Source organism: Scyliorhinus canicula, chromosome 2 (genome assembly GCF_902713615.1).
Source record: "Scyliorhinus canicula chromosome 2, sScyCan1.1, whole genome shotgun sequence".
Classification (NCBI taxonomy): domain Eukaryota; kingdom Metazoa; phylum Chordata; class Chondrichthyes; order Carcharhiniformes; family Scyliorhinidae; genus Scyliorhinus; species Scyliorhinus canicula.
The window spans coordinates 281754610-281777740 of NC_052147.1; the positions used below are offsets into that span (position 1 = coordinate 281754610).

General features: G+C 49.1%; 1 protein-coding gene across 1 annotated transcript in view; it reads left to right on the forward strand.

Moving 5' to 3' along the window:
* Positions 1–23131, forward strand: part of LOC119962333 (serine/threonine kinase 11 interacting protein) — a 124386-nt gene that overhangs the window by 6876 nt on the left and 94379 nt on the right. Inside the window, exons 2-7 of the mRNA XM_038790312.1 lie at positions 5931–5997; positions 12007–12209; positions 15339–15413; positions 17515–17610; positions 19407–19514; positions 21766–21837. Of these exons, the coding sequence (XP_038646240.1) occupies positions 5931–5997; positions 12007–12209; positions 15339–15413; positions 17515–17610; positions 19407–19514; positions 21766–21837 (621 nt within the window). The remainder of the gene's footprint in view (positions 1–5930; positions 5998–12006; positions 12210–15338; positions 15414–17514; positions 17611–19406; positions 19515–21765; positions 21838–23131) is intronic.

Genomic DNA, 23131 nt, shown 5'->3' on the forward strand with positions numbered 1-23131 from the left:
ACAGGCCCTTATTAGGCCTGTATCTATTCGATTTCAGAAGAATGAGAGATATTTTTGAAGCATACAAGGCCCCGAGGGGACTTGACAGGGTGGATGCTAAAAGGGTGTGCTCCCTTGTGGGAGACACTAAAACCAGGGGGCTCCATATTAAAATTAAACGGTCCCCGTTTAAGACTGAGATGAGGTGAAACTTTTTCTCTTGAGGGTCGTGAGTCTTCGAATTCTTCTTCCCGGAGAGGCGGGGTTATTGAATATTTTCACCACCGAGGTCGATTCTTGATTAGCAAGGGGGTCAAACGGTGTCTGGAATAAGTGGGCAAATGAAGGCCCATTATCACAGATCAGCCACGAGTTTATCGAATGGCGGAGCCGGTTTGAGGGGCCGAATGGCCTCCTAATTCAAATGGTCGTAGGGTGAGGAAAAGTGTTAGCGGTGTGGTGAGATCCAGGATGCGCTGCCTGAAAGGGCGGCGGCGGCGGCAAATTCAATTGCAGCCTTCAAAAGGAATTGGATCAATATTTAAACTGAGAAAAATTACTGGGCTGTGGGAAAGGAGTGGTGCTAATTGTACAGCTCCACCAAAGGCTTGGCACAGGCATGATGGGCTGATTGGCCACCTCCTGTGCAGTATCATTCTCTGCCCAGGGGAGGGACATAATCTTTATTAGTGTCACAAGTAGGCTTACTGCAATGAAGTTACTGTGAAAAGCCCCTAGTCGCCGCATTCCGGCGCCTGTTCGGGTACACTGAGGGAGAATTCAGAATGTCCAATTCACCGAACAGCACGTCTTTCGGGACTTGTAGGGGCAGCAGGGTAGCATGGTGGTTAGCATAAATGCTTCACAGCTCCAGGGTCCCAGGTTCGATTCCCGGCTGGGTCACTGTCTGTGTGGAGTCTGCACGTCCTCCCCCTGTGTGCGTGGGTTTCCTCCGGGTGCTCTGGTTTCCTCCCACAGTCCAAAGATGTGCGGGTTAGGTGGATTGGCCATACTAAATTGCCCGTAGTGTCCTAATTAAAAGTAAGGTTAAGAGGGGGTTGTTGGGTTACGCGTATAGGGTGGATACGTGGGTTTGAGTAGGGTGATCATGGCTCGGCACAACATCGAGGGCCGAAGGGCCTGTTCTGTGCTGTACTGTTCTATGTTCTATGAAACCGGAGCACCCAGAAGAAACCCACGAAGACACAAGGAGACCGTGCAGACTCCACACAGGCATTGACCCAATCGGGAATCTAATCCGGGACCCTGGCACTGTGACGCAACAGTGCTAACCACTGTGCTATTGGGCCACCCACATTGGATAGCAGTGACGTTGGCTGGCTTCATTCCTTTCTTAACCTTCCACCTGCCCCCACCCCATCAAGCCCTTCCAAAGCCTTACCCTGGACTCAATAATATTATTATTATATGTGGTCAATAAAAGCAAAATACTGTGGATGCTGGAATCTGAAACAAAAATGCTGGAAAATCTCCGCCGGTCTGGCAGCATCTGTACGTTCGAGTGGATGGAGCAGTTGGAGGTGTGAGTTCACGTGACTAACCCCTCCAGGAACAAGCCCAACTAGACTGACAACTGCAAACCTGGACCAGGGGTTACACGTGAATGAAAGAAAGACTTGCATTTATATAATGCCTTTCGGGACCTGGTGAATGTCCTCTGGATCTAGACTGATTGTCCAGTGCAGTACTGGGACGTGGAGTGTGTGGCTTCACACATCATTGTCCCACCCACCCTTTAAATATGCTTCAGCTTCTAACGAAAAGCCTTTCTTTTGTGAGCTGAGCACATCCCAAAGTGTTGTACAACCATGGACAGGCACAAAACGCAGTAAATGCTGGGAATGCGAATTAATAAGATAAAATACTCAGTGGATCAGGCAGCATCTGTGGAGAGAGAGAAACAGAGTTAACATTTCAGGTCACCTTTCAGTGTACTTGCTGAACACTGCAGCCAATTGAAACAACGCAAGATCCCAGAAACAGCAGTGTGCCAATGACCAGATTATCTGACATTTTCTGTGCAATGTTGGTTGAGGCAGAAGTGTCGCCCAGCACGTAAGGAGAGTCCCCTCCTCGTGCTCTTTGAAATAGTGGTTGTGAAACCAGCTAGGAACGCAGAAAGGTCCTGGGTTTAACATTTCACCGTGGAGACTGCATCTCCTGACAGTGTGGCGCACCCTCAGTACCGTAGTGCAGCTGAAATAAAGGGCTGCAATCATCTCGCTCACATGATGAGGCATGTGTTGTTCGCCTGTCTGCAAACAATGGCTGATTAGACTGTCCTGTGCTAAGATGGACTGTGATAGTTCTGATAAGAGGGCCCTTTTGAGCGGAGGTTGGAGTTTACGATGCTCTTGTACAAAAATAAAAATTCTCCGTGCTCCCTGCACAACTTCCAGTGTGGAGTTTGAAGATAATTCTGATTCGCCGTCTTTCGACCACCCCACCCCGCTCTGGAAATGAGGGGCTGCCTTGATTGGGCAGGTTAATTGTATTAGCAATCATGGAGGGGGTGGGGGAAGTCTCTGTTATGCACGATGGTGCCATTAACACTTGATGAGGCAGAGGCTGCAGCCTCATTGTGAATGGAGACGCGTGGGCCTGCCTACACACAGACTGAAACTCGGAGCAAGCATCTGAGCATGCATCCGGTGAAGATGTTCAGCCGCTATTACAAACTGACCTGGCTCCTGTTCCCTCAACGACCCCTGAAAACGGCTTGGTTGGAAGAGACCGAAAGTGCAGCGAGGTATCCAAGTCAAAAGATTGCTCCTCGCAAAACCCTTTACTCCAGCAGCCAGTACGCAGTTGTAAGTGTCTCGAGCTTTGTCGCCTCTTTAGAGTTTTGTTGGCTGGCGCAACCCAGAGCGCGCAGAGATGCCGAGGCGAGAAAGAGAGGTCTTTGGGGAGAGTCATTGTACCGTGAGTTCCTGTTTGTCTCGTTCCCCTTCCCCCAACGTTTGAAACATCAGCTCTTCGATGTTTGCATTCAAGCCTTCTGTATGGTGATGAGGTGAAATGAATCTTCTGCGATCTCTCCCCCACCCCCCACTTCTCCAGTGAACGTTGCATTGAGATATCATTGTGATCCTTCATATCTCTGTAATCTTGTTAGTCCTACAATGTTCCAATCTCTGAGCACCTCTAGTTCTGGTCCCTTGAACACCTCTGATTTTAATCATTCTGCCACAGTTGGTCATGTCTTCAGCAGCCTGGGCTCTGAGCTCTAATCCTAATCTCTCTGCCTCGCTCTCTCCATTTCAAATTGCTCTTGAAAAACCCGCTTGTTTAGCAAAGCTTTTGTTCACCTGTCCAGATATCTCTCTGGAAGGAGTAATGGGACAAGGGAATACTCGATGAATGGTAAGAAGCCAGGAAGCTCAAAGGAACAGAGGGATCTTGGACCCAAAGAGAAAATGCTGGAAAATCCCAGCAGGTCAAGCAGCAGCTGTTAGGATAGGAAAGAGCTATCGTTTCGAGTCCAGATGACCCTTTGTCAAAGAGGGATCTTGGGGTGCTTGTCCACAGATCCCTGAAGCCGGCAGGGCAAGTTAATTGGGTGGTTAAGAAGGCACACGTGACACTTGCCTTTATCAGTCGTGGCATAGATTATGGGAGCAGGGAGGTTATCTTGGAGCTGTGCAAACTTTGGTTCGGCCGCAACTGGAGCACTGTGTTCAGTTCTGATCATCTCGCTATAGGAAGGATGAGATTGCACTGGGGAGGGTGCAGAGGAGATTCACCAGGACGTTGCCTGGGATGGAGTGTTTGAGCTTTGAAGATAAGCGGGATCGGCTGGGGTTTTTAGAGCAGAGAAGGCTGCGGGGGGGATCTGATTGGGGTATATAAGACTGAGGGGTATGGACAAGGTGGAAAGAAAACAGGTGTTCCCCTTAGTTGAAGGATCAATAACGAGGGGGCATAATTTTAAGGTGAGGGGATTTTCTCCCAGAGGATGGTGAGAGTCCAGGATGCGTGGTCTGGGAGGGTAGTGGAGACGGGAAACCTCACAACCATTAAAACGTGCGCGGATGAGCTCCTGAAATGTCCGAACATTCAAGGCTATGGGCCAAGTGCTGGAAAGTGCGATTAGTGTAGATTTAGTGTAGTTTTGTCTCGATGAGTCGAAGGGCCTCTTCTGTACTGTAACGAAACGTTGCACAGCATTTCACAGGAGCATAGAATACCAACATGAGTGGCATTGCAGCGCCGTGGTTAGCACTGTTGCTTCACAGAGCCACGGTCCCAGGTTCAATTCCTGGCTTGGGTCAGTATCTGTGGAGTTTGTACGTTCTCCCCGTCTCTGCGTGGGTTTCCTCCGGGTGCTCCTACAAGTCCCGAAAGACGTTCTGTTAGGTGAATTGAACATTCTGAATTCTCCCTCTGTGTACCTGAACAGGCGCCGGAAATGTGACAACTAGGGGCTTTTCACAGTAACTTAATTACAGTGTTAATTTAAGCCAACTTGTGACAATAAAGAATATTATTATTATACAGTGCAGAAGGCGGCCATTTGGCCCATCGAGTCGGCACTGAACCTCCCACACCGGCCCACCTCCCTCGCCCTTGTGTATCAAGGATGTGGGGGCAGTGACATTAGGTGAGTTACTCTTGCAGAGAGCTGGCATGGCCATGACTGGGTGAATGGCCTTCTGCATTGTGAGATTCTGATTCTTTCCTGGAGTGTGTAATGAGTTTGGAATCTGGTTCTTCTGAGGCAGATGTGAATTTGCATGTTCGTGTGGTACCTGGCCTTCCTGGGGTTGTGTCCACCAGCCTAATGTTTAATCTACTGACCCCAAAGGTGTGTGCAAGTCTGCGTTCTTCCTGTCCCTTTCCCCAAATCATCATCTCTTCTCTTCCCCCACCCCCGCTCAAAATCCTGTCCAGCCCCGAGCTTTAGGTTTCACAATTTCCACTTCAGCAAATAATGTTTCCAGGATGCGCCAAAGTGCTTTCCAGTCTGTGTAGCACTGTTCAGAGTGCTGCCACTGTCATAATGTAGGAAATGTGGCAGCACAGTAGCACATTGAGTAGCACAGTTGCTTCACAGCGCCAGGGTCCCAGGTTCGATTCCCGGCTTGGGTCACCGTCTGTGCGGAGTCTGCACGTTCTCCCCGTGTCTGCGTGGGTTTCCTCCGGGTGCTCCGGTTTCCTCCCACAGTCCAAAGACGTGCAAGTTAGGTGGATTGGCCATGATAAATTGCCCTTGGTGTCCGAAACGGTTAGGTGGGGTTACGGGGATAGGGTGGAGGCGTGGGCTTAAGTAGGGTGCGCTTTCCAAGAGCCGGTGCAGACTCGATGGGCCGAATGGCCTCCTCCTGCATTGTAAATTCTATGATTCTATGTGGCAGTCAATTTGCAGTCTCCCACAAACAGCACTATGTTTAATAACCAGTTAATCTGTTTATAAGAATTTGTTACGAGATGTCAGCCTGAATATCGGTGGTCGGGGTTGGGCGAAGAGAGACCCGTGCGCTCCTCCTCTTAAATGATGTTGAAGAGTCATCTGAGAAAGCAGTTTAATGTCTGTCGTGAAAAACTGTACTGTACTGGCAGTGTCCGCCTGTGTTTTGTGTGCAAGTCCATGCATATTGGGGTTTGCAGCCACAGCCTCAAGACTGAGCAGAAGTGCGATCCGCTGATGCACGGTGTCGCAATATGAGCATTCCAGTTCTGTCTGTGGATAGATGTCATCAAAAACTGAATGGTTATATTGACCATAAAGTGACCATGCCGAATGGGCAAAATGCTGGTGCTCACTTGATGCCTGATGTTTAGAATTTATAAGTGCTTTGTTCGATTCCTATCATCCTGTGCCTGGAGACTCTGATTTGCAGAAACAATTTTAATACAGTCACCCAATTTTGATACATTCACCCACTAAAATGTGGTCATGTTCTAACCCGTTTCCTCCTTTTGACTCCTAGACGATGACATCCAGAGCAGGGGAGGACGAGTTTGTGAAAAGTCTGGCAAAACTCCTCCGAAGTTACGGTAAGCCAGATTCGATTTGAATGGAAGAACTACTTCCTCTGGAGGGCAGGTGTCAGAATAAGAGGGCAGAACCTCTAAATTGGAGCCAGCCCATTCAGGAGTGAAATCAGGATTCCCCCCCCCCCCCCCCCCCCATCGGAAATTTATTAGATCCAGATTGGCAGATTTTTTGGTAAAGGGGTCTGGGGATATGGCAACAAGATGTGTAAGGGCAACACGGTGCCACAGTGGTTAGCATTGCTGCCTCACGGCGCCGAGGTTCGATCTCGGCTCTGGGTCACTGTCCGTGTGAAATTTGCATATTCTCCCCGTGCTTGCGTGGGTTTCGCCCCCACAACTCAAGATGTGCAGGGTAGATGGATTGACCACGCTAAATTGCCCCTTAATTGGGAAAAAAATGACTAGGGTACACTAAATTTATTTTAAAAAGATATGTAAATGGAGCTGAGGTACAGATTTTTTTTTTAAAATGTATTTGTTAGTGAGATGTGGGCATCGTTGGCTGGGCCAGCCTTTGTTGCCAATCCCTAATTTCCCTTGAGAGGCTGGTGACGAGACACTGGCTTGACCCACTGCAGGCCACGTGGTGTAGGTTCACCCACAGTGCTGTTAGAGAGGGAGCCCCAGGATTTTGACCCTCTAGAAGAATGGCAGAATTCTTAAAGGATGCAGGTTTAGAAACTGAGGCATTAATAGCAAAGAATAAGGGAAGCAGACAACTTTTCGTTTCTAATCCAAAGGATAATAAACTTGTGTAATGTGTTACTAGGTTTGCAGCAGATAATTAATGCATTCCCTGGAGAGAAGGACCTTAGCAAGATGCTAGGTAGGTGGGAATTGATCTCTCAGAAAGCTTGTTGGAGTTTAAAGATCGTTTTCCTATTTTTTTTGTGCAGTTTACATTCTTGTTGTGAACTCTTATTACACTGTGCCTGAACTCCATCATTGCCAGAAAGAATAGGACTGGTAGTTGGTGTACTTGGAGTTTAGTGATCAATTCTGGTCGCCACACTACCAGAAGGATGTGGAGGCTTTAGAGAGGGTGCAGAAGAGATTTACCAGGATTTAAAAGCTATGAGGAGACGTTGAATAAACTCGGTTTGTTCTCACTGGAAGAGTTTGAGGGGCGACCTGATAGAGGTCTACAAAATTATGAGAGGCATAGACAGAGTAGATAGTCGGAGACTTTTTCCCAGGGTAGAGGGGTCAATTATTAGGCGGCAAGGTTTAGACCAGTGTTCTTCAAACTTTTTTTCCGGGAACCCGTTTTTACCAACCAGCCAACCTTTGGGACCCACGCCGGCCGACCTTTGCGACCCACCATTTTCTCTTACCTTGTTTGCTGCTGACAAAATGGAGGAAATGGTTTTGGGTCCCTTTGGCCCTCGTACACGCTCCTCCAATGGAACCTGTTGGATGAAGGTGAAGCCTTCCGGTGTCAGAAAGTATGGAGTCTCCATCAGTCCAAAGTTCAGCATTTTTTTCCTGTAAATTTTTTATCAAATAAACCCCCCACCCCGAACTTGTTAAAAACAAAAATAAAATGAATAAAACTGCCCCGAACTTATAAACAAAAAGCTGCGGCCGTTTTTTTAAAAAAAGCGGCTGCACTGTGCATGCGTGCCCGATCATCGGTGCGCATGCGCATAGTTTTAGTGCAGCCGCATTGATTTTACATGTTCGCGGCCATTTTGAAGGTCGCTTGTAGCCGGATTTGCGGATCCGCAACCCTCCCGACACCCACCCACGGGACGGATCCGCAACCCTCCCGACACCCACCCACGGGACCCGCCCCCGGGTTTGACATGCCTGGTTTAGAGGCGATGTACGAGGCAAGTTTTTTTTACACAGCGGGTAGTGGGTGCCTGGAACTCACTGCCGGAGGAAGTGGTGGAAGCAGGGACGATAGTGACATTTAAGGGGCATCTTGATAAATACATGAATAGGATGGGAATAGAGAGATACAGACCCAGGAAGTGTAGATTATCTTAGTTTAGACGGGCAGCATGGTCGGCACAGGCTTGGAGGGCCGAAGGGTCTGTTCCTGTGCTGTACTTTTCTTTGTGCTTTGGAAGACTGTCTGTGGGACTCCTGCACTGACTTGTTGTGGACAATCTGACAGCCATGGTTCCTACGTTCCAACAGTGGCTACACTTCAAAAGGACTTAATTGGCTGTAAAGCACTTTAGGAGGTTCTGAGTTGTGAAAGGCGCTATGCAAATGCAAGTCATTCTTCTGGGTCGCAAGTTCACGAGTTCCTTTGATAACAATGGTGCTTACCTCAGTTGCTCAGGGCTTGTCTTGATTATTGAAAGACGGACTTGCATTCATATAGCATTGAAAGCATTCTGATCCGTGAAGAAGATGGTGCAGAACTTCAAAAGGACACAGCCGAGTTGGAATGGGCGGGCAAGTGGCAGATGAAGTTGAATGTAAAGAAATGTGTCTCGTATATATTTATAAGTAATTCAAGGTGGCGGAGAGCAGTAAATAAAACCAGCACTATTCTAAGCTTTATTAGGGGAATAGAGTGAAAAAGCAGGAAGTTATATTGAGCTTGTATAAGGCACCAGCTCTGCCTCAGCTGGAACATTCTGCCACAGTTCAGAGAGGGAGTGAAGGCATTGGAGAAAGCACAGAGAATCCTAGAATTTACAGTGTAGAAGGAGGCCATTCGGACCTTCGAGTCTGCACCGGCCCCTGAAAAGAGCGCGCTACCCAGGCCCACACCTCCACCCTATCCCCATAACCCAGTAACCCCACCCAACACTAAGGGCAATTTTGGACACAATGGGGCAATTTATCATGGCCAATCCACCTAACCTGCACATCTTTGGACTGTGGGAGGAAACCGGAGCACCCGGAGGAAACCCACGCCGACACGGGGAGAACGCGCAGACTCCGCACAGACAGTAAAATGAAATTCGCTTATTGTCACGAGTAGGCTTCAAAGAAGTTACTGTGAAAAGCCCCTAGTCGCCACATTCCGGCACCTGTCTGGGGAGGCTGGTACGGGAATCGAACCGTGCTGCTGGTCTGCTTTAAAAGCCAGCGATTTAGCTCAGTGAGCTAAACCAGCCCCTCCAAGGTGGGAATTGAACCCCAAACCGCTGGGACCCTGGAGCTGTGAAGCAACTGTGCTACCCACTGTGCCTCAGAAGAAGAGTTCCAAGGATGAGAAACTCCAGTTATGTGGATAGATTGGAGGATTTAGGACCTTTCCGGGGAGAAGAGAAGGCGGACAGGAGATTTGCTAGAGATGTTCAAAATCATGAGGGGGCTGGACAGCGCAGATAGAACAACATAGAACATACAGCGCAGAAGGCGGCCATTCGGCCCATCGAGTCTGCACCGACGCATTTCCTCCCTACCCCCGTAACCCAACAACCCGCCCTAACCTTTCTGGTCACTTTAAGCTCAATTCTATCATGGCCAATCCACCTAATCTGCACGTCTTTGGACTTGTGGGAGGAAGCCGGAGCATCCGGAGGAAACCCACGCCGACACTGGGAGAACGTGCCGACTCCGCACAGACAGTGACCCAGCGGGGAATCGAACCTGGGACCCTGGCGCTGTGAAGCCACAGTGCTATCCACTTGTGCAACCGTGCTGCCCTAGATTGGGAGAAGCTTTTTCCAACCTATGAAAGAGTGGGCACAGATTTATAGTAATTGGCAAAAGAAGGAAATGTGATAAAAGTACAGCACAGGAACAGGCCCTTAGGCCCTCCAAACCCGTGCCGACCATGCTGCCTGTCTAAACTAAAATCTTCTACACTTCCGGGGTCCGTATCCCTCTATTCCCATCCTATTCATGTATTTGTCAAAATGCCCCTTAAACGTCACTATCGTCCCTGCTTCCACCACCTCCTCCGGCCGCGACTTCCAGGCACCCACTACCCATCTGTTTAAACACTTGCCTCGTACATCGGGGCAGCACGGTAGCCTTGTGGATAGCACAATTGCTTCACAGCTCCAGGGTCCCAGGTTCGATTCCGGCTTGGGTCACTGTCTGTGTGGAGTCTCCACATCCTCCCCGTGTGCGTGTGGATTTCCTCCGGGTGCTCCGGTTTCCTCCCACAGTCCAAAGATGTGCAGGTTAGACGGATTGGCCATGATAAATTGCCCTTAGTGTCCAAAATTGCCCTTAGTGTTGGGTGGGGTAACTGGGTTATGGGGATAAGGTGGAGGTGTTGACCTTGGGTAGGGTGCTCTTTCCAAGAGCCGGTGCAGACTCGATGGGCCGAATGGCCTCCTTCTGCACTGTAAATTCTATGATATCTCCTCTAAACCTTGCCCCTCGCACCTTAAACCTATGCCCCCTAGTAATTGACCCCTCTACCCTGGGAAAAAGTCTCTGACTATCCAGAAACCTATATGAGAAAACCCTTCACACAGAAAGTGGTTAGGATCTGGAATGCTCTGCCTGAGCTTACTGGAGGCAGGATCAAGCGAAGCGTTCGAAAGGGAATTGGACTGTTGTGTGAATAGGAAGAATGTGCAGGGTTCCGGGATGAATCCAGAGGAGGTTTGAGGGACTCTGTAGCTCCGCCTTCTCCATTTCCTCATGTTCCTATATTCTGAATCAGAAACACGTCTCCCTTTTAATGAGAAATGGAATTGTTCCTTACAGGAGATGGTGGAGGGGCATCATTTCTTCTAAATTGTTTCACACGGTGTGGGTGTCGCTGGCCAGCATTTATTACCCATATCTAATTGCCCGTGGGGAAGTGATGGTGAACTGCTGCAGTCCATATGGTACATCTATAGTGCTGTTAGGGAGAGGTTACTAGGTTTATGAGCCAGCGACAGTGAAGGAACGGTGGTATATTATCGGGACGGTGGTGGTGCAGTGGTATTGACATTAGACTAGCAATGCAGAGACCCAGGGCAATGCTCTGGGGACCAAAGTTTGAATTTCGCCAATTCAGTAAAAATCTGCACTTGGAAAGCCTAAGGACCACAAAACCACTGCCTGCTGTTGTAAAAACCCAACTGGTTCAGTGATGTCCTTGAAAGAAGGAAATCTCCCATCTTTACATGGTCTGGTCTCCATGTTGTGGAGATGCCGGCGTTGGACTGGGGTGAGCACAGTAAGAAGTCTTACAACACCAGGTTAAAGTCCAACAGGTTTGATTCAAACACGAGCTTTCAGAGCGTAGCTCCTTCCTCAGGTCCACCTGAGGAAGGGGCAGCGCTCCGAAAGCTCGTGTTTGAATCAAACCTGTTGGACTTTAACCTGGTGTTGTAAGACTTCTTACTGTGGTCTCCATGTGACTCCAAACCCACAGCAATGTGGTTGACTCTTTAATGCCCTCTGAACAAGGGCAATTAGGGATGGGTAATAAATGTTGGCATAGCTCTGCACATTCTCCCCGTGCCCACGTGGGTTTCCTCCGGGCGCTCCGGTTTCCTCCCACAAGTCCAGAAAGACGTGCTTGTTGGGTGAATTTGGACATTCTGAATTCTCCCTCTGCGTACCCGAACAGGCGCAGGAGTGTGACGACTAGGGGCTTTTCACAGTAACTTCATTGCAGTGTTAATGTGAGCCTTATGATAATAAGGATTATTATTATAGCCGGCAAAGGTCACGACCTGTAAACAAATTTTAAAAAGAGAAACATTTCAGGCCAGGGTGGTGCGTGACTTGGACGGGAGCTTGCGGGCAGTGATGTTCCCATGCATTTGCTGCCCTTGTACATCTCGGTTGTAGAGGCCAGAGGTTTGGAAGGTGCTGCAGATGGCGCCTTGGTGAATTACTGCAATGCATCTTGTAAATGGTGCACACGGCTGACACTGCGTCGGTGGTGGAGGGAATATCTATTGAAGATGGTGCATGGGGTGCCAATCAGGCCTCCTGGGTGGTGTTGAGCTCCTCGAGTGTTGTTGGAGCTGCTGCACCCATCCAGGCAAATGATGTGTGTCCCAATGCTATGTTGCTTAATGGGCATGTCCCACTTAAGGAAGCTCTTTTGAATGTGTGAACATATTTCTGGCGCCCTGTGTGCAGGTGACTCTGTACTGAGTGGGACAAGTACTCTGTCGCTGTTAACCGTCGGCCTCCAGCTCCTCCACAGCCTCTTTGAACAGCATCTCCTGCCACGCAAGTACCAGCATGGATTCATCGCACTGCCATCCCATCCTTCTGATACTGCCTCAGTCCTTGAAGTGCAGTTCCTTTTCGATGTTCTACAGAAAACCGTCTCGCTGAAGGTAGGTGAAACATTGGTCATTTTATTTTCGGTGTATTCATTGCATTTAAAGCTGTGGGTTGAATTTCCATTGATAATGTCATTCACTGTGGTTTCAACACTGGGGGGGGATGTCTTTTTTACTTTCTGATGAAGTTCGGTGCAGATGCTTTTGTTAGACATATAACTTTTTCTAGGTACAAAATGAAGCTCCTTCAACACTGTTCCCATCAAACACTCCCAGGACAGGTACAGCAAGGGGTTAGATACAGAGTAAAGCTCCCTCTACACTGTCTCCATCGAACACTCCCAGGACAGGTACAGCACGGGGTTAGATACAGAGTAAAGCTCCCTCTACACTGTCTCCATCAAACACTCCCAGGACAGGTACAGCACGGGGTTAGATACAGAGTAAAGCTCCCTCTACAATTTCCCCATTAAACACTCCCAGGACAGGTACAGCAATGGGTTAGATACAGAGTAAAGCTCCCTCTACACTGTCTCCATCAAACATTCCCAGGACAGGTACAGCACGGGGTTAGATACAGAGTAAAGCTCCCTCTACACTGTCCCCATCAAACACTCCCAGGACAGGTACAGCACGGGGTTAGATACAGAGTAAAGCTCCCTCTACACTGTCCCCATCAAACACTCCCAGGACAGGTACAGCACGGGGTTAGATATGGAGTAAAGCTCCCTTTGTAGTATCTAACAATAAGGTAATTACCATGTAATGTTTGTGATTTTGGTTGGGGGTTAATTATTAGCCAGTACACTGGGAATGATTTCCTCCTTGAATAGTGCCATGGGATCTGTTATATCGTCTCGATGCCCTGATCTGTAAGCTCTGCCGCTCAGGGGTGCTCCCCATCTCTTTGGAAAGGTGACCGCTCTGCTCCTGACTGATTCTGTTCATGCTGAAAGTAGTGCTTCAGTGAGGGAGTGAGTAAAACTGGGTGGGCTGTTGTAAGGATAATCCCAGTTGAAAACATTGGAAAACGTCAGAAATGGAGACTGATCACTTTCAGAATCCGGTGTGGAATCCAGGTGTCAACTGGGGTTAAGTTGCAAAACAAGTGAGATTGGAGCACTTCTGACTCGAGGCAACTCTTATCAAACCATCTGAAGGTGTTCCTTAGTTTTGTTTCTCTGCCAAGTTCAGGAATTCTAGTCAAACATTAATAAGGGGGGGGGGAAAAAGAGTACGAGAGAAAGCTAGCCAGAAATATAAAGACAGTAAGAGTTTCTATAGATATTTAAATTCAGAGTTAACAAAGTGAGCGTTGGTTTTAAAGAAAGTGAGTCTGAGGAATTCTAATAGAAACTCAGAAGATGGCAGGTGAATTGAGTCTGTGTTTTGCATCAATCTTCACAGAGGATCCAATTAATCCCAGAAATTGCTGAAGTCAGGAATTGGAGGGAGGGAGGAACTCGAGAAATTAGCAAGCGCCAGGGAAGTGGTACCGAGCAACGTGTTGGAGCTGCGCAAGTGCCCGGCTTGGATTGGACTTCATCCCAGGGTCCCAAAAGAAGTGCCGCGTGAGATAGTTGATGCGTTGGCTTTAATTTTCCAACATTTCCTAGATTCTTTTCGATTGGAAAGTAGCAAATTAGCTTAACATCTGTCATAGAGAAAACGTTAGAAGCTATTCCCAAAGGTGCCATGACAGGGCATTTGGGTAAATTCAAGGTAATCGGGCAGAGTCAACATGGTTTTGAGAGAGGAAAATCATGTTCAACCAATTTATTGGAGTTCTTTGAAGAGGTAACATACGCGGTGGACAGACTGCACTTATTTCAAGAAGGTATTTCATAACGTGCCCCATCAAAGGTTATTGCTGAAAATTAAAACTCATTAACATATTGGCACGGGCAGGTGAATGGCTAGCTAGCAGGAAACCGAGAGTGGGCATAAATGGGTCACTTTCTGGTTGACGATGTAACGAGTGGCATGCCACAGGGTGAGGCCTCAACCTACAATTTATACAAATGACTTGAATGAAGGGGCCGAAGATATGGCGGCTAGCTTTGCCGATGACAGAGAGGTAGGTAGGAAAGTAAGTTGTGATGGTTAAATGTGAAATTGTCCATTCTGGCTGGAAGAATAAAAAGGAAGCTTGGTGTCTAAATGGTGAGAGATTGCAGAGCTGAGATGCAGAGGGATCTGGGTGTCCTGGTGCAAGAATCGTAAAAGCCTGGTATACAGGTACAGCAAGTGATTAGGAAAGATAAAACAAACGCAAAATACCAGGGGTACTGGAAATCTGAAATAAAATAAAACTCTGAGACAGCTTAGTGGGTTTGGCAACTTCAGTGGGGAGAGAAACAAAGTTTACATATCATGTCCAATACGACGACTCTTTATAATTAAGGAGCCTTGGTGAATTACTGCAATGCCACATCTGGAGCATGGTGTACAGGATTAGTCCCCTTAAAGGAAGGCTGCAAATGCATTGGAAGCAGTTCAGAGAAGGTTTACTGGACTGATACCTGGAATGGGCAGATTTTCTTATGAGGATAGGTTGGAGAGGGTAGACCTGTATCTTCTGGGGTATAGAACAATGAGAGGCTGGCTGATTGAAACATAGAATCCTTACAGTTCATAAGGAGGCCATTTGGCCCATCGAATCTTCACCAACCCTCCGAAAATGCACCCTACCTAGACCCACCCCCCTGGCCTATTCCCCGTAACCCCATCTTTGGACACGAAGGGGCAATTTAGCATGGCCAGCCCACCTAACCTGCACACCTTTGGACTGTGGGAGGAAACTGGAGGACCCAGAGGAGACCCACGCAGACACTGGGAGAACGTGCAGACTCACAGATTGTATGTGGAGAGGATGTTTCCTCCTGTGGGAAAATGGGATCACTCATTTAAGACAGCAATAACTCCGAGGGTTGAGAGGCTTTGGAACCTCCTCAGAAGTCGGTGGAAGCACAGTCTTTGAAAAGCAGAGATAGATAGATTCTTGATACTCAAGGGGGGTGAAAAGTTATCTGGGGCAGGTGGGAATATGGAGCTGGGGTTACAGTCGGATCAGCCATGATTTTATTGAATGGCGGACAGGTTCGAGGGGCCGAATGGCTACTCTTCATGTGATCTTACAGACTCGGCCTCTATCTCTGTGTAATAACATTTCTTTTGTTCCAGTTGGTACATCCCCCAGGGCCAAAACTCCAGACACCCGTGAGGATCATGGCTTTTAAATCTCTCCGATTCTTAGAGGTAAGTTTCTTGCGAAGCTGCCTTCCAGCCTGGGTGAGTGAGTGAGCAGCTCCACACACCTCAGCTGCTGAAAGCATGTCTTCATTGCAGCCAGACAGTGAGGAAGGTTCCTGATCCCGGCTGGAAGGCAGGACGTGATTGACCTCCGTGCCAGTCCTGCTGCACAAGGGTAATGAGATGGGCTGCAGGGTGAGTAGCGGTGTTGGGGATCGCGATCCGTAGTTCCTGATGGGTGTCTTTACTGGGAAACCTGTGTGAGAGCAGAGGGATGTTGACTGGATTGCGTTCAGCTGCAATGCTACTTGATAAACTGGTGCAACAAGTAAACATTTGCACAGCACCATAACACAGCGAAACATCCCAAGGGGCTTCACAGGAAACCTGACTCGGGTATCGGGCGGGACTCGGGTGGTGTTGGGTGAGGCGGGGGTGGCTGGGGCGGCGGCGTGAGGGGTGGGGCTGTTATGGCGGCGTGAGGGGCCCGGTAGTGGGGGGTGTGGGGGGGGGGGGGGGGGGGGGGGGGGGCGACTGCACGGTTGGGAGTGCGCATGGTTGGGGTCGGGCGTGCGAGGCTGCGAGGGTCCGGGGAGGGGGGGGGGGGGTCGTGTTGATGGGGGAGTGTTGGATGGTGCGAAACTCCAGAGGTTGGGGCTGAGGCGACTGACGGCAGGGCCATCAGTGAAATGAATAAACTCTGGGATATAATAATCTTTATTAGTGTCGAATTAACACTGCAATGAAGTTGTTGTGAAAATCCCCTAGTCGCCACATTCCAGCACCTGTTCGGGTACATAGAGGGAGAATTCAGAATGTCCAATTCACCTAACAGCACGTCTTTCGGGACTTGTGGGAGGAAACCGGAGCACCCGGAGGAAACCCACGCAGACACGGGTAGAACGTGCAGACTCCGCACAGACAGTGACCCAAGCCGGGAATCAAACCTGGGACCCTGGTGCTTTGAAGCAACAGTGCTAACAACTGAGCCACTGCCGCCCGGATGCATGAGGCCAGAATTAGAGGAGTGCTGAGATCTATATTGGTGGGGGGGAGCAACAGACCATACGGCCCATCCAGCTGCTCCCCCATTCAATATGGTCCTGGCTGATCTTGGGTTTCGACTCTGTCTTTCCATCCAATTCCCATATCCCGTAAATCCCTGAGAGACCTAAATAGAGGATAAAGAAAAGTGCAGCACAGAAACAGGCCCTTCGGCCCTCCAAGCCCGCGCAGACCATGTTACCCATCTAAAATAATACCTGCTACACTTCCGGGGTCTGTATCCCTCTATTCCCATTCTATTCATGTATTTGTCAAGATGCCCCTTAAATGTCACTATCGTCCCTGCTTCCACCACCTCCTCCGGCAGCGAGTTCCAGGCACCCACTACCCTCTGTGTAAAAGCCTTGCCCATTGCATCTTAAACCTATGCCCCCTAGTAATTGACCCCTCTACCCTGGGGAAAAGCCTCTGAGCATCCATTCTGTCTATGCCCCTCGTAATTTTGTAGACCTCTATCAGGTCGCCCCTCAACCTCCGTCGTTCCAGTGAGAACAAATCGAGTTTATTCAACCGCTCCTCATAGCTAATGCCCTCCATACCAGGCAATGTCCTGGTAAATCTCTTCTGCACCCTCTCTAAAGCCTCCACATCCTTCCGGTAGTGTGGCGACCAGAATTGAACACTATCCAACCAGAATTGAACACTATTAGATCTGTCTATCGTAGCTTTAAATGTGATAAACAATGGAACGTCCAAGAGTTCAGAGATAGGAAGGGGCAGGGACATGGAGGAATTTGAAAATGAGATTATGAATTTTAAAATTCAGATGTTGCTTACCCGGTGGCCAAGGTGAACACGGGGGGTGAGGGGGGAATGGGCGGCAGAGCTATGATGTTCCACACCCCTGCTGGGATGGGTGCTTTACCGACAAGAGTGTGAGCACATTGTTTGTGCGATGTGTCGCTCAGGTGCAAGTGCCAGCCATCCTGTTTGATGTTGATCGGATCGAAAGCTATCGGTGATGTGGGGATTGAATGGATGATTGTGTTTCTCTGGTGCGGCAGGTGGAGTCCTCGCCTCAGTCTGCTTTTGTCTCTTCCAGTTGAAACGGGTCCCCCCTCACTGTCTGGAGGGATTACGGGGGGTCTACACGCGGCTGGAAATCCTCGTCTGCTCAAGCTGCATCAACACGATTGAGGTGAGCCCACGTCAAGCACAACCGTAGCAAGGCTGCACCCACCAGCCATCTCGAATGGACCGTGTTTAATATTTTACAAAAAGGACTTGTGTTATGTAGCACCTGTCCCATCCCCTGCGTGCCCCAAGCACTTTCCAGCCAGTTAAGTACTTTGTTTTTGAAGTGCAATCACTTGTTGTAAGTAGGAGACTGGTCACTTATGTGTGCACAGAAGGATCCCAGAAACAGCAGATGTAATAATAAGTAAATAGTCTGTTCCTGTGATTTTTAACCCAGGTACAGATTTCCGCTGTTCTTAGCGAAGTAAATCAGTCATAATCCAAAAACTGTGCAGGTTAGGTGGGGGAGGGGGCCTGGGGAAGGGGATCTTTCAGAGGGTCGGTACAGACTTGATGGGTCGATTGGCCTCCTTCTGCACTCGGGAAATCTATGGATAATCCCATAGAACGGCAGAGCCAACCTCAAAAGTGCTGAATGGCCTGAGTGTGCTCCTATTTCTTCTGAAATTATGCCATGGAGCCTTTTTTAAACAACTGAGGGAGGCAGAGGGGTCTTGTTTTAACGATTCCTTCAGAACTGCAGTACTCCCTTGGCACTGCACTGTTGTTATGTAGATCGCTGGAGTGGGACTTCAACCCATGGCCTGTTGACACCAATAAACAGCATGTGCCCAGCTAACGGGACTGCACTGCTGTGGTAGTCAGCCAATAAATAAATAAATAACCTTTATTGTCGCAAGTAGGCTTGCATTAACACTGCAATGAAGTTACCGTGAAACGCCCCTAGTCGCCACATTCTGGCGCCTGTTCGGGTACACCGAGGGAGAATTCAGAATTCTCAGCTGGTACGGGAATTGAACCAGCGCTGCTGGCCTTGTTCTGCATCGCAAACCAGCTGTTTAGCCCACTGAGCTAAACAATATGAAGGTTTCATCAACTAGGGATGACGATTTCTTGATGCAGGAATCTTCGAGTTAATTAATCAGCCAGAGTGACACGGGGATTGCAACAGTTGACCTCTGTATCCCTGAGTCACGTGACCGTGTGGTGCAGAGGCTGGGCATCATGGAGGGTTAATGCTCCACTTTGTTCTTGAGGGGTATGTAGAAAAATCGGGTAGTTGGATTCCAACGAACATCAACCACGATCTGATTGAATGGCAGAACAGCATAGATGTTCGGGGTTAGCAACCACTGCCTCACAGCTCCAGGATCCGAGGTTCAATTCCGGCCTCGGCTGACTGTGCGGAGTCTGCACGTTCCCCCCGTGTCTGCGTGGGTTTCCTCCGGGTGCTTCGGTTTCCTCCCACAGTCCAAAGATGTGCAGGTTAGGTGGATTGGCCGTGATCAATTGCCCCTTATTGTCCGAAGGTTTAATAATAACAACCTTTTGCTGTCACAAGTATGAAGTTACTGTGAAAAGCCCCTAGTCACCACATTCCGGCGCCTGTTCGGGTAAGCTGAAGTCACAAACCAGCTGTCTAGCCCACTGAGCTAAACCGGCCCAAGGTGGGGTTACTGGGTTACAGTGACATGGTGGAGGCGTGGGCTTAAGTAGGGTTCTCTTTCCAAGGGCCGGTGCAGACTCAATGGGCTGAAGGGACTCCTTGTGCATGTGAAGAGCGGATCAGACATTGCTGTAATTCTCACCTCGCCAGCCGGGACCGATGGTGAGGCTAGCTGCGTTACTTGCAGAACATTTGCTTCCAGTTATTCCCTCCTACAGGTAATCAAAATGAACGGCTTGACCCTAAATCTGTGTGATGTCTTTCTCTCCCTCCTTCCCTCTCCTGAACAGGAAATTATCTCTGTCTGCGGTGGCGACCTAAGCTCTGCACTCCCGTGGCTTGATTTGCACACTCTTAATTTCAGCAACAATTTCATCACTTCACTGGACAGCTCACTGGTAAGGCTGTTCACCAGGGTTTCCTACTGTTAGTCTGTTCCAGCACCATCTAATATATAGGGTAGCACTGTGGCTCAAACCAGCCCACAACCAGATTTACGTGCAGCTCTCTCGGAGTCGGTTGAGTTCAGCTGACCAGGACTGCCGGTGAAAGGACGTTTGTCCGTGACCTCCATTCAGTCAATTTTATGATCCACAACCTTAACGAATACTGAAGAGGTAGTAACATTGAAAATAGAAGCAGGAACATGTAGCAGATGGCGTTCAACGTGGATAAGTGTGAGGTCATGCATTTTTGTCGGACAAATGGGAAGGCAACTTATTATCTAAATGGGGAGAGACTTCAGGGAGCTCCGATGCAGAGGGATCTGGGTGTCCTTGTGCATGAGTCACAGAAAACGAGCATGTAGCAGATAATAAGGAAAGCAAGTGGATTGTTGGTATTTATAGCTAAAGGAATAGAATATAGAGGCAAGGAAGTGTTGTTACAACTATACAAGGCATTGGTGAGACCACACCTGGAGTATTGGGCACAGTTTTGGTCTCTTTAATTGAGGAAAGATGTAGTGACATTGGAGGCAGTTCAGAGGAGGTTCACTAGGTTGATTCCAGAGTTAGGTGGATTGGACATGATAAATTGCCCTTAGTGTCCAAAATTGCCCTTAGTGTTGGGTGGGGTTACTGGGTTATGGGGATAGGGTGGAGGTGTTAACCTTGGGTAGGGTGCTCTTTCCAGGAGCCGGTGCAGACTCGATGGGCCGAATGGCCTCCTTCTGCACTGTAAATTCTATGATCTGTGAGGAATTTGTCGTGTGAGGAGAGATTGAACAGTTTAGGCCGATACTCTCTCGAGTTTAGAAGAATGAGCGGATATCAAATTGAGGTATACAAGATGCTGAAAGGTCTGGATAAAGTAGACGTGGAGCTGATGCTTCCGCTTCTGGAACATTCTAGAATGAAACGTCTCAGCCTCAGGGTAAGAGGTAGCAAATTTAAAACGGGGTTGAGGAGAAACTGCTTCTCCCAAAGGGTTGTGAATCTGTGGGATTCGCTACCCCAGAGTGCGGTGGATGCTGGGACAGTGAGTAAACTTAAGGAGGAGTTGGACAGGTTTGTAATTGGTAATGGGTTGAAGGGTTATGGAGAACGGGCAGGACGGTGGAGTTAAGGCCAGGATGGGATCAGCCATGATCGAATGGCGGAGCAGACTCATTGGGCCAAATGGCCTAATTCTGTTCCTATAATCTTGTATGCTTATGACCATATGAGTAGGCCATTTAACCCTTTGAGTCTGTTCCATCATCATTATGATCACGGCTGATTATCCAACTCAATGGCCTATTCCTGCTTCTGTTTCCCCCCCCCACAATATCTTTTGATCCCTTGAGCCCCAGGAGATATATCCATCTAAGTCCTGTCTCAGCTTTATGAACAGCAGGGCTCAGATTCAGACTAATGCTCTCTCTACACTGTCCCCACCAAACACTCCCAGGACAGGTACAGCACGGGGTTAGATACAGAGTAAAGCTCTCTCTACACTGTCCCCACCAAACACTCCCAGGACAGGTACAGCACGGGGTTAGATACAGAGTAAAGCTCTCTCTACACTGTCCCCACCAAACACTCCCAGGACAGGTACAGCACGGGGTTAGATACAGAGTAAAGCTCCCTCTACACTTTCCCCATCAAACATTCCCAGGACAGGTACAGAACGGGGTTAGATACAGAGTAAAGCTGTCTCTACACTGTCTCCATCAAACACTCCCAGGACAGGTACAGCACGGGGTTAGATACAGAGTAAAGCTCCCTCTACACTTTCCCCATCAAACATTCCCAGGACAGGTACAGCACGGGGCTAGATACAGAGTAAAGCTCCCTCTACACTGTCCCCATCAAACACTCCCAGGACAGGTACAGCACGGGGTTAGATACAGAGTAAAGCTCCCTCTACACTGTCCCCATCAAACATTCCCAGGACAGGTACAGCACGGGGTTAGATACAGAGTAAAGCTGTCTCTACACTGTCTCCATCAAACACTCCCAGGGCTACTTGAGTGACAGAATGAACCTTTGACCTCCTCCTGGTGGGATGAGAACGCTGCCTCTAGACCATTAGTACAGGGCTCTGGATTATTAGTCCAGTAATATAACCGCTATGCTATTGTTGGCCATTGACTGCTCCTGACAAACTCGCTGTGATCTCTCTCCTGTACCATTTCTCAGGGCTGAGTGCTGTTCTTGTTTCCAACAGGCCCTGCTCAGCATGTTGCGGATTCTGGATCTGAGTCATAATCAAATCCGGGACTGTGTGGAGAATCTGAAGGTGAGAGGCAATGATCACAATTCAGCCAGCACGCCACGCCAGCAGCTCTGTGAGATGGAGCTTTGATGCGAGAGGTTGGCTGTGTTTGAAATTAAATGTGAGGATACCCGATAGTCAGGCCAGTGAATAATGGCGCCTGGTGGTTCAAGCTGCATGGACAGCAATGGCAGGAGGGGGGGGGTTGAGATACGATGGGGTGGTGTTTGAGGTACGATGGGGGGGGTGGGCTGCCAAGTCTCAGCTCCAGGACATCACTGCAGGAGTTACTCCAGGGAGTGTCCTAGGCGCAGCCATTTTCAGCTGCTTCATCAATGGCTTTCTTTCCATCACAAGGTCAGAAGTGGGGATGTTTGCTGAAGTTTGCACAATATTCAGCACCATTGACGACTCCTAGAGACTGCAGCCGTCCCTGTCCAGCAACAAAGAACAATACAGCACAGGAACAGGCCCTTCGGCCTCCAGGCCTGTGCTGACCATGGTACCAGCCTAATCTAAACCCGTCTGCACTTGTGGTCCATATCCTTCCCATTCCCATCCTATTCATATATTGTCTAGATGTCCCTTAAATGCCGCTATTGTACCTGCTCCCACCACCTCCCCCAGGCAGCGCGTTCCATATATTTACCACCTTCCGTGTAAAAAAATCTTGCCTCACACATCAGTTCTGAACTTTTCCCCACACACTTTAAACCTATGTGTCCGAGCGGGTGGAAGGAGCGAGGTTGGAGGGGAATGATCCACAGCTTGGCAGTGACGGACGAGCTTGTCTAACTCTCTCCCCAAACAGGAAACCCTGGCCTTCGCTGTTTCCGCGCCTGCCAACGGTCATTGGCCACTTTATCTCGCTTGGATCACGGCCCAGTACTGTTCATCCTGTTCTGGGTGCAGGGTGTGTAGCAGAGCGGGTTCCCTCAGGCTTCCTGCCCTGGCAGAGCAGCATAGACGGGGGTCTCTCACTGCACCCACTGGCACAATTAGAAACTCCTGTTGCTTTCTGGGTCTGTGCCTGGGTACACACGGGAACAACATGGACCAGCGCCAAGAGGCAGCAGGCACACCTTCATTGGGCCCAGGACTGGAGAGGGGCTTTCTACAGCAATGTTACTCCCAATACCCCTCAAGTGGGCAAGAACCTGTATTAGCACACTGGGCTAAATAGCTGGCTTTTAAAGCAGACCAAGGCAGGCCAGCAGCACGGTTCAATTCCGGTACCAGCCTCCCTGAACAGGCGCCGGAATGTGGCGACCAGGGGCTTTTCACAGTAACTTCATTTGAAGCCTACTTGTGACAAGCG